Source organism: Platichthys flesus, chromosome 2 (genome assembly GCF_949316205.1).
Source record: "Platichthys flesus chromosome 2, fPlaFle2.1, whole genome shotgun sequence".
NCBI lineage: Eukaryota > Metazoa > Chordata > Actinopteri > Pleuronectiformes > Pleuronectidae > Platichthys > Platichthys flesus.
In genome coordinates, this window is record NC_084946.1 from 11,064,800 (window position 1) to 11,076,619 (window position 11,820).

Below are 11,820 nucleotides of genomic sequence, written 5' to 3' on the forward strand. Positions count from 1 at the left end.
ATCTGATGCAATTTCCTCTTTTCCAGGCCTCACTCATATGCACACCTGGATATCCCCAACCCACGCTACCTTGGCCCCGCTATCTCCTCTGGGGCCATCTACCTGGCCTCGTCCTACCAGAACAAACTTAGGGTCATATGCTGCAAGGGCAACCTGATCCAGAGCCAAGAGGGTTTAGGAGACCTGCAGCGAAACAGCTCCGGCCGCAGGTGACGACACAAACACACACACACAACTGCTATTTCTTAAACCTGCCCTAGCTTACGCTCGTGGTAGCTGATAAAATATTGAATATAATGTTATAATATGTTTTTGAACAAACACAACCACCTAACATGTCTTATACACTGTTAGTATATGATAAAAATCAATTCTTCAATGAAGGAATGAATAAATAAACGTATTCAATTATCAAACAATGATTTTCACTCTGGAGAGCGCATACCTGCACCAAGGCGCAACAGTCCCTTCACATTCAATCAAGCTGCACCAAATTACACACACTCCCCTCAATATGCCTGATTTATTTTTAATCAAGATGCATAATTTCTTTAAAGTCTTTGATCCGCCTCTTTAATTGAAATTGCTCCAGAATGTAATGACCCATACCCTACCCTTCAACCGTAATTTTTTGCGTAATTGTAACCTCATCTACTAATACTACATGTTAGTAGTCTAGTATTTTAAATTTAGGAAAAGTGATTGATTCATAATTTAATTTATTAAATCAGAGAATCTAATCTAATTTCAACATTTCAACAGCCAAAAAAGGAAATTAAAGTTAAACTTTAGCAACTTAACTGGAAACTCAATTTAATTAAGCAATTTGTGACAACTCCTATATATATTTGAAAGCCTCTTTATCTGAGTATCAATTGATAAATAAACAATGCCATGACTTAATTAGTCTTTTGAAGGAAAATATTCCGTGGAATTTTCTTATGTAAATTGTAAATCCTGCAGATAGAACATTTTTTTAAACAAAAAAAACATCTTATTTATTCATTTGTTTATTTTTGGTGAGGTTTAGTCTTCTTTGTGATGCTGAGTCTATACTGTAAGAGTATTACACTGCACTCATTTACTCCATGTACACTGGTGTTGTTGAAGGGTCACTGAGACTAGCTGGCACTGACGGGCACAGGTCGACACAAACAGGTGGTGCTTGGGAAATTGTGGGCTTATTGTTTTTATTTGGTTACACAGTAAAAACAGAAAAGTAATACCTTAATTTTATTCTTTGCAGGAGGAAGAGTTCATTTTTTATCTGTAACAGATCGTTAGATTTGTCTTTTTAAATTAGATTTGCTTTGTAAAGTGTATCTTGTTAAATGTAGAAGGGAAATTGTTGAATAAAGATATTTTTTTATGTTCTGAAACTGGTCTATTACAATTTGATGCTCACTATCAATTGAGCTGTTCTTGCTCATTGTGTTGAATTTTCCAACTGGCTTTGTAAACCAGTCCAAACTTTGCTCTTCCCCTGTTGTCAGCCACTGACAGTATTCTCATTTAGAAAGTAAAATGTGGTAGATGAGTTCAGTCTAGTTACAAACTGCTCAACAAATTAGCTTGAGTGTGATCTCATCAGCTTCACCACGTTTACTAACTGACCTGATTCCCACAGCGCCAAGCGAAGCCCATGCCTCAAGACACACACACTCTTTCTTTAACCAACACTCCATGCCCGTCTTTATGCCTCGGTTCCTCCCCAACAGCCCCAACAAGCGCGGGCCTCCATCCTACAATGAGCACATCTCTAAAAGGCTGGCCTCCAACCCAGGAGACCCAGGCACACCTCACCGCTACCGAGAGGCTCGCACAGAGTTTCGGCGGGACAAGTCCCCCAGCCGTCCATTGGAGCGAGAGAAGTCCCCCGGCAGGATGCTGGAGAGCCGGATAGTGGGGTCTCCAGGCAGGGCCATGGCCGACCCCCGGTTAGAGCGCTCCCCAGGGAGGGCCATGGCAGACCCTCGCATGGAGCGCTCCCCTGGCCGGATGATGGATGTTCGTAGGGAGAGGTCCCCCGGACGATTCGAAGAGCGCCAAAGGCTCCACACTGGCTCTGGACGCACACCCATAAACTCTGTTAACAAGGTTTGACAATCGTTTATTTTCATGGTATGTTCATTTGACATTATGGGTGAAATGCACTCACTTTCTTGTGTAGAGTTTGATGAGATGACGGAAAAATGTAAAATCTCAATTTCTGATCTTTAGAGATACTGGTAAACATATTTTCCTACTTTTGCACAAAGCCAGCAGCTGTTTCTGTTGGCCTCTAGTCTGAATGTTAAGCTAAGCTACCTGGCTGCTTGTGTTAGCTTCAGCTATAAATGACAGACACGAGAATGGTGTTGATCTTCTAACTTAACACTCACAAAGAGGATGTTTCCCATAATATGAATCAATTTCTTTAGTTACTCCACTGGATTTGGTTGATGAATCAATGTTATATAATTGGTAACAAAAATCATGTTTACCCCATTTTAGCATAGGTTTTAGATCCAATTTTAATTAATCACAAGCAAACATCAAATTATTATAGCATATTTTCTTGTTTAAACGTAACTGATGGTCTTGTGTTGACTGTTTCCTCCAGGTATGGGACCAATCATCTGTTTGAGACACAGCAGAGCCACATAGCCAGACATGGACAGAGAAACTCATCTAGGAAAGAGGAAAGGAAGAAACTCGGGAACCAGTGAGAATGTCACCAACTCATGATAAAAACACTGCCACACATCTGTTTTGCCTGACATCTTAGCTGAGAAACCCTCAGAGGAAAACCTCTGTAGCTGTTACAGTAGAGAGAATGAGAGAAATAAATAGATGTCATCACAATCAGGTCATTTTTTCCTTAATGAACTTACGAAGGTCAAGAAAATGACATATTTCCAATCTGAGCAGAGATGTTTGAGAAAAGGGAGGGATGTGTATGTGCTCTGTCATTTGGGAAGGAAACAACTTGATTTGATTCATTTTTGTCACCAACAGAAAGCTGTGACGTGAATAGTCTTGACTCATGAGTTTCTCTTGCTTCAGTTTACTGCAGACAGTAGAGACAGTAATAGATGAGCACAGCCGTAGCAACACATCAAAGCCTAAATATTTCCAGAAGTCGTTCACGAGTGAAAATGGCAGAAAACAGTATTATCACAAGTGGCAACTTTCCAAACTCAGCTCTGTCCTGTGTAGCTACAGCTCAGGGCAGGAGGGGATTAACGTCCAACGATCTTTCTGGCTCCAGTCCTGCACTTACACCTCAACACACAATCATTATCGGCTTATTACAATCATTCTCCACTAACCTCAGTCTCCTGTCGAGACTGTGGCTAGCTGAGGTAACAGGACTTATCTCGAGCCAACGCTAATTAGAACAAAAAATTCAAATGAATGAACCCTTCCCACCCCTGTACATCACACACCGGATGATTGTCTGCCCTCAGTTAGGTCGACACTAAAACTGCACTACCCACAATCCCCCAGCAGCGATGGAGCAGGACCTTTATAATCCCTCAGAATGCTATCTGACTGTAAATAGACGAGACATAATTTTATATATTAAGAAGGAATTTCAAGGCTGGATTAAGCCATGTCTATTTTTGTTAAAGAAAAAAAAAAAAAGTTATTACGTGTCCTCTTGAATGTCCAATGAGTATTCTTTTAATATGTCCAAACGTCTTTTATCAAGTGAGTGATTGTATCTGGACCCAGCTCTTGTATGCACTTCATCTGTCAAAGGCAAAACCTCAGTGCTACATTATATGACAGGAGGGAAAAAATAGATCATGTATGAAGCTTACAACATAGTACTTGAGCATTTCCTTTTGTACAATGTCCCTGAATATTGTAAATATCCCAAAACTGTTCACGGTGAAGATGGAAATAATCTTTTTTTTTTTGTTTTCCCTGATTCGTAAATGGCATGGATGTATATCTGAAATGAAACGGAGTGCTGTCTTCTGCTTCTGCCTAATTCGGGTAATATTTTTATTCCACAGTTTAAGAATGAAGCACGTGAATAACATCTGTTCATTTAACTATTTAACCTCTTTGCACAGTCCATTCTTATCATTTTAATTTTTAAAGGCACTCTTGGCAAGCTCAACATTCCAGTCTAAACTTCAAGAATCAAATCCGTCCACAATTGTCTTCGCTCTTGTTGAGCTGTTAGCTCTACGGACCTTCATTGGATATATGGAAATAGAAAATGCGTGTTTGTCAGAATGTTTTTGAGAATCCACTTTGCAACTTGCCCAGTGTGTCTGTCAACAGTAGTGCGCTCAATAGGAAGATTTTCCGTCAACTTACTGAATCCACTATTGTTCTTTTTTACACGTCACAAATCTTCCTGAATGTATTCAAGCCAAGACGATGGAACTTATTCATTGATCGTATTTGCTCAACAGAAAGCACCCAAAGCTACAGATTGCACAAGTTTTCTACTGCTGTCTTTATAGGACTCTATAGAAGAAGGGTTTCCCATCCTGTTTTATTTAATTTTTATATTGTTTTTATAATTAGTATTTCTTTTCAGATGATCCTGAATCACGATGCCGTAACACTGGATATGATATTGATGTCTGCAAACAAATGTTTTATTAGCGTTCTCCCTGTAGAGATTTTGTCACATAATATTAAATATTATATGCATTGTCTTTCACTTCTTATTTGTCTTATTGTGTTGTTGCTGTGTTCATTTAAATTTAAATCCCTTCAAACTCTTCCCTATTAAACCTGTAAGGGAAGTGGAAACTGAGTGTTTGCAGATCTTTTCTCTGTTACCCTTGTGCTTTTATACGAAACACTTACTCTCCAGTCTGCCAGTGAAATGGCCATTTGTCCATGTCCATTGTGTGAGAAGAGGTTGGTTTATTTATAGGTGTCTGATCCCAGTGCTCAGTGGCTTGCCATTCCAGCCACAGTAGCTGCGGCGGCTGCTCGAATCAGAAACTGAGAGCACAGCAGAAGTTTTCAACAATAGCCGCTGCCTCGTTTGTTAACAGGAACTTGTCTAATTCAAACCTCTTTGTACTCGCCATGCTGCGTGCGAGATGACACCAGTGACATCTGCTGTTAGTTCATCACCAGCTTTCTGTTTGACAGCGAGCGGACGGAGCGCTGGGAGTCTCTGAGCTCCTCTCTTATTTTAGATCACAATCCCGTGGTGTCATCTACTCACCCCGGACCATTCAGCTCATTTTCACACACTGTCACTTTTCTTGACCTGTGTGGCGTCAAGTGATACTTGACGACTTGTTAATGCTGCAGAGAGACATAGCACATTGTAAGGATGTGTTCAGCTCTCCAACATGTCGCACCTTCTGCTGTGAACATCACTGAGATTAGTTTCACCAGCTCATCAACACTTACACCAGTGTGGTTTAAGAAATGGATCCAAGTGGATTATCATATTCTGCCTTTTTCTACTACTTTTCTCTTTCAAAAGTTTTCTCTCAGTCTGTTTTTCAGTGTTTTCACACTGCTTTCTAATATTTCAGATTGTAGTCACTTTGCAATTGAGTTGGAGATCATCCAACCACTAGATGGACATGGTAGCTTCAGGGACCTGTAGGCTCCAGCAGAGAAGACAATGGAGGAGACCTGTCTGCGCGACCATTTCATTGGCATGAATGTTAGCAAGAGCACAGAATAAATGTCACTGAAATAGTTGTACTATTTGCGCCGCACTGTACTGTGACATTGTCAGGGGAAGGTGGACTAACTCCAATTATGTGAAGGAGTGTGTGAGACATGTGGCTAAGACATGATGGTGACACGGTACTGACAGGTCAATGAATTACACTAAATGAGCTGGTGGTTTTCCCCACGCCTTCATCGTGCCTATGGAATCTAGAAATATAAATGATTGTTGACACAGATCTAAATATTTAATAAAATTTTGGATTATCAACAAAAGTAAATTATAGTCCTTGTACACAGACTCTTATTACATTTATGTCTTTGAGGTCAACTATTTTCAAATGGACCTCTGTTTGTTAGACTGATCAAATGTTTTACCTGTGAACCACATACATACAGAGAACAGCCATACACTATATTGTTAATTGAATTGCAGAAACATTGTCGAAGTGCTACTTAGAAATGAAGATATTATTTGTGCATTATATTTCTATATTCTTCCACTTACTTCTTTTGAAATATGTTATAAAATTATCCTGCACTACCCACATACATCTTGCTGCAGTGGAGATGGTTGGTATGAGACTGTAAATAAAACTTTATTCAATAATATCATTATCCATATTGTAGAGACCGATATGTATTTGACATTTATCAGTGACATTACTTTGTCTGTTTCATGTGACACATTCGGTGAGGACAAGACTTTTGGCTTCCACCTAATCTCTGCCTTCTAGTTTCAATCTTTTTAATGTATAATATTAATTTTTTAATGTAAAAAAAGTACTTACTCGGACAAGAAAAGTGAAAAATGAGAGATATTCAAAAATAAATACTATTTTAACTTTAAATGTACAATATAACTTTCATCGGGATGGTACCATGGTCTGTAGTTTGGACCCAGGTCCACAGACAGTGTTCCATTTAAAGTGATTAAGTGCTTCAACCTTCAGTCTGCTCTTGATATTCTAGACCAGTTATTCCACTCTTCTTTGTCCAGTGTCAATCACGACGACATGGGGCGAGTGGTTACTACGGGGGGGGGGGGGGGGCAATACTGTACGTTCTGTATGAAGCATCATTTACCTGTCACTTCCTAAAGAGGACATAGTTTATAAATATCATCCAGTGGAGCTGAGGGTTGGGGCTACAAAAGGACACCCACCATCTCCCCCATTGTTCACTGGCACTATCGTTGGTCTGACCTCCCAGCTGCTCCGCCATGGTAAGTCTCTGTGTGCTGTTTGATGGAGTGATGATAGACAGGGATGTGTTCACTCCCATCTGTGTGTTGAACTGCATAAAATATATATTCTACAAGAAAAAAAAAAACATCTTTGAATGGAGAACTGCAAAGGTTCTGATTTTATTTTTCACTTTCACCAGACATTGAATGAGTCACTATTTGCAGGAGACATTAAATTACAAGCATTATCCTGTAATTTAATGGTAATTTCTAGGGAAACATTTCTCCTTCATTGTGTTTGACCTGCGAATGGATACTGAAACAACGCATGTTACTGCCCTCATCTGACTTAGACAATTAACAATCTCATTTTTATAAATTGCTTTCGTCCCAGCATACATTTCAATGCAGGTGATGTGTGTGTAATAGCCCAGAAGTAAAATTTCCCATTGTTTATCTGTAACGTTTTCTCTCATTAAGCTTGTAAGTCCCTTTTATTAATGTATTTCTGCCACGTAGCTTAACCAGCTCTTAGTATCTGCTCATCTCCCGTCTTTGTGCCAAAAGGCCCCCAAGAAAGCCAAGAAGAGATCAGCAGAGGGAGCCAACTCCAATGTGTTCTCCATGTTTGAACAGGCCCAGATCCAGGAATTCAAAGAGGTGAGGGCTGCTGGACCCATTTAAATTTCAATGATCATACATTTGGCAGTGAATCATGCTGTGTGTTGGTTAACCATTGTCAAGGGTTATGATCCAAGTGTGTCTTTATTCGAAGCACAGCAACAACACACAGAGGTCTGAGTTTCTTCCTCTCCCCATCCACGTCTTTCCATTTTCATTGTTCATCGTTGTAGTATGTCCACCTGTCTATTTTTCCCCATCCCTGGCTTGACGGCAGCGAGGCGTGCGGTATGTTGGTATGAGGCTCAGCAGTGCCCAGGCATTCAGACTGTGTCATCAGTGATTAGGCTGCAGATAAACTGCTGGGCATGCCCTGGATGCCGGGCTAAACCCGGGGGGACTCGCATGTTATAAATACTTAGCGGTGGTCATCCACTGTGTAAAGATGGCACCTAAAAAGAGAAGAAAGAGAATCTAAGACCGAGCGTGACATCGATTCATGTTCTCTTTATGCGGGAAGCGTGTTGCTGAAACTCTGGCTCTATGCTCTGTGCTCTGACCCTCAGGCCTTCACCATCATGGACCAGAACAGAGACGGCTTCATCGACAAGAACGACCTGAGAGACACGTTTGCTGCTCTAGGTGTGTTTTCATCACCCTCTTTATGAGTCACACATATAATAAGTCACTGTGATTGGATTATTTTCTGTTTAGAGCATTTTCAGTCATTCAGATCTTACCATATCAGATCCTAGATCAGAAATAAACAAGGGTGTTGGCATAAAGCTACTGAAACTGAGATGTCATATGTCCATGTTGACTTTTGTGCCACAGGACGTCTCAATGTGAAACAGGAAGAGATCGATGAGATGCTCAAGGAGGCTCCGGGCCCCATCAACTTCACCGTCTTCCTCACCATGTTCGGTGAGAAGCTGAAAGGTGAGAGCACACGGGCGGAGGCTGGAAGTGTAAAGTGTAAAATATAAGCAGTGCCGCACGAATTTAAACATGATTCAAGCATTGTTTTTTCTTTTTTAATGTATCTAGGTGCTGATCCCGAGGAAACCATCCTCAACGCATTTAAAGTCTTTGACCCTGAGTCGAAGGGTGTGCTGAGGAAGGACTAGTAAGTCGTTGGACACACTCCACTCCTCACTCCACCTGAATTTGTAAGATGCTAATTCATTGTGAGCGGCGTGACGTCAGCTTTAACTCACTATTTATGCGTTTTGAGTACGACTGCCATCACTCAGCCCTGCACAACTCCACAATGAGTGTGACCTGCACATTTCCTCCTGGTGTGAATACGAGGCCTCGACATCGCTCACACTTTTTCTCTCTCCCTCAGCGTGACACAGATGCTAACGACACAAGCTGACAGATTCACCCCTGAAGAGGTACATTGTGGGCTTTTAAACTAATTATCATTATTTTAGCAGTTTGCTTTGTGTGTGTGGGTCCAAACAGCACAGAGGGCTGAACGTTATTGTGTAGATCATGTGCAGCCGCACAAGATTTATTTTCATACAAACTGAATCCAAAAGAAGCAAAAAAACTCATTGAATCATACAGTATGTTGTTTTTGTGCGGTACTACAGCTGTTATAAGAGCGGCCATATTATCTGTTTTCTGTTTCTCAGATGGAGCAGATGTTTGCTGCCTTCCCTCCAGATGTGGCAGGAAACCTGGACTACAAGAACCTGGTTCACATTATCACCCACGGAGAGGAAAAGGACCAGGAGTGAACCTTCTTGCCGACGTTTTCTCCACATAGAAAGTCTGTCTATTGCCCTTACGTGACTCGAACCTGACCCACTGCCCTCCAAGGAGACATGAACTGTTGTATATTTACTCATTTTGGCTGCACTGTGTCTGTATATTATTCTCTCAAAAGGATAAAGACAAAAAATAAATCTCTCCCAGTCCCGAAAAATGATCGGGCCAACATACTGCTCTGTTTCTCCCTCCGTGCTTTATCTCCCCACATTCATCTGAGACTAATTTAATTATTTTTCCTTGTTATTTTTTACACACTAAAGCCCACTTACCTAATGTCTTTGTTGTCATAGTAAATGATCAATTTGTCCCATTTGTGCATGTTCGTTGAATAAAAGTTTTCAAAGGTAGTCACCAGCCTATTTTTCATTCTGAGTTTTTAAATATTTTATCTGAAGGGAACCCCAAAGAGCCTTTTATGAGAATTGCTCATCTGTTCATGTGATCATATGATTCGTGCTTGAACGCTTGCTACACTTTAATTCCATGTTAGGAAGTGGATGTGTGCACTTGAGAATAGCAGGTGTTTAGTTGGTGGTCCTCTGAAATCCCCCAGAGAGTAATCCAAACATGGGCGTGGCAGTGTGTGTGTGTGTGTGTGTGTGTGTGTGTGTGTGTGTGTGTGTGTGTGTGTGTGTGTGTGTGTGTGTGTGTGTGTGTGTGTGTGTGTGTGTGTGTGTGTGTGTGTGTGTGTGTGTGTGTGTGTGTGTGTGTGTGTGTGTGTGTGTGTGTGTGTGTGTGTGTGTGCGCGCGCGCACACGCGTGCATGCACAAAATAGTGTGTGTGTCAGAGTAGAAATGTTTGGCTACTGGAACAGAGGGCTTTAGTGAGACAAAGCCCTGTTGTTATTCTGGTGCTGTGTTGATGGGAGGGGGGTAATGCTATACCTTGGAGTTTGTGCGACAAGAACACAATAGAATGCCAACAAGTGATCTTTGCCACCAGGAAAGAGCTCAGCTACTTGTGGTGACCAACTAGTGGATAGTTGCAGCATTACCAGACCCAGCAGTTACTTTATGCAATACAGGGCTTTGTAGGTCTTTTTCAGCCCATCTGTTAAGGTTTTGTGGCCCTTATTTTTACTGGTCTTGTTATCTCTTACCACTCTCATAACATTGGTTGCGGCCAAATCATACCCACAACAAACCTGACAGACAGAACAGTGGCCTAGCTGATAAACAGCCTCAGAACCAGCCATGTCCCTCTGAAAATGGTGGAGACCAAAAGCAGCTAAGAGGAGATTGAACATGGACCCTTACTTCGTCAGCTGCTCAAAAACATGACTCCAAATATGTGAAAGTGTTACTTTAATGTTTCCACATTAACCAATACTACCTTAAAAGCTTTTATAAAGTCAGATGTGTATTTTCTAACATCACTTAGTGAGACTAAAGTCTAAAGCAATCCTGAATGATTGGGATGTGTGTTTTCGAGTAAAGAACCTGGGTAGGATGCTGTAATTCCTTGTTAATTGCCATCAGATGTATTTAAGAGGTTTTTGTACTGCAGTGAAACAGGACAATAAGAGAGTTCCATTTTTGGGGCTCATACAGCCAACTTGAGTGAGTGTGAATGAGACTGTGTCAGTGAAAAATGTGATTCCTTACACTGTTGTGTTTCAGTTGGATGTGGTAAGAACCCTGTGACTGTATGGTTGGATTAGGTCAGAGAAATGAGACATGATCACAGTTCTTCTGCGGTCGACAGAGTGTGACATCACTGTTGGATGGAATTGGTACGCTGTGATGTCACTGTTGGATGTGATGGGCACGTTGTGACATCACTGTTGGATGTGATGGGCACGTTGTGACATCACTGTTGGATGTGGTCGGCATGCTGTGACATCACTGTTGAATGTGATCGGCACAGTGCGACCTCACTGTTGGATGTGATCGGCACGCTGTGACATCACTATTGGATGTGATTGCCACAGTGTGACATCACGATTGGATGTGGTCAGCAAGCTGTGACATCACTGTTGGATGTGATTGGCACAGTGTGACATCACTGTTGGATGTGGTCAGCACAGTGTGACATCACTGTTGGATAGAATTGGTACACTGTGACATCACTGTTGGATGTGATAGGCACAGAGTGAGCAACACTTTTGGATGTGGTCAGCACAGTGTGACATCACTGTTGGATGGAATTGGTACGCTGTGATGTCACTGTTGGATGTGATGGGCACGTTGTGACATCACTGTTGTATGTGATGGGCATGCTGTGACATCACTGTTGGATGTGGTCAGCACAGTGTGACATCACTGTTGGATGGAATTGGTACGCTGTGATGTCACTGTTGGATGTGATGGGCACGTTGTGACATCACTGATGGATGTCATGGACACGCTGTGACATCATTATTGAGGGTTTAATTTTGATGTTGACAATAGCATTATATTTAAATGCCAAATTCTTATCTGTCACCATTTGGGCGATGGCAGCCTTTATATACACAGCTGCAAGAGGACTTGTGCATCTACAGGCAATCCGGCATAAAGATGATGACATTTCTCCTGCAGCTGACATCATAGCAGCAGCAGAATGAATTATAATATGATTAACACAGATATTGTGTTTTGCACAGTAT

General features: G+C 41.4%; 2 protein-coding genes across 4 annotated transcripts in view; both read left to right on the forward strand.

Annotated features, from left to right (window-relative positions):
- The window catches only part of cita (citron rho-interacting serine/threonine kinase a), a 34,082-nt gene extending 29,421 nt beyond the window's left edge, over window positions 1-4,661 (forward strand). For all 3 annotated transcript variants that reach the window (XM_062398189.1, XM_062398188.1, XM_062398190.1), the window contains 3 exons: window positions 27-209; window positions 1,719-2,097; window positions 2,603-4,661. In XM_062398189.1, the coding sequence (XP_062254173.1) occupies window positions 27-209; window positions 1,719-2,097; window positions 2,603-2,626 (586 nt within the window). In that variant the 3' untranslated portion in view covers window positions 2,627-4,661. The remainder of the gene's footprint in view (window positions 1-26; window positions 210-1,718; window positions 2,098-2,602) is intronic.
- A 2,149-nt stretch (window positions 4,662-6,810) lies between these two features.
- myl2a (myosin, light chain 2a, regulatory, cardiac, slow) lies at window positions 6,811-9,579 on the forward strand. The gene is made up of 7 exons (XM_062398191.1): window positions 6,811-6,871; window positions 7,400-7,492; window positions 8,020-8,095; window positions 8,288-8,392; window positions 8,501-8,579; window positions 8,802-8,850; window positions 9,094-9,579. The coding sequence occupies exons 1-7, from the start codon at window positions 6,869-6,871 to the stop codon at window positions 9,196-9,198; spliced, it is 510 nt and encodes a 169-aa protein (XP_062254175.1). The 5' UTR covers window positions 6,811-6,868; the 3' UTR covers window positions 9,199-9,579.
- The last annotated feature ends 2,241 nt before the right edge of the window (window positions 9,580-11,820 follow it).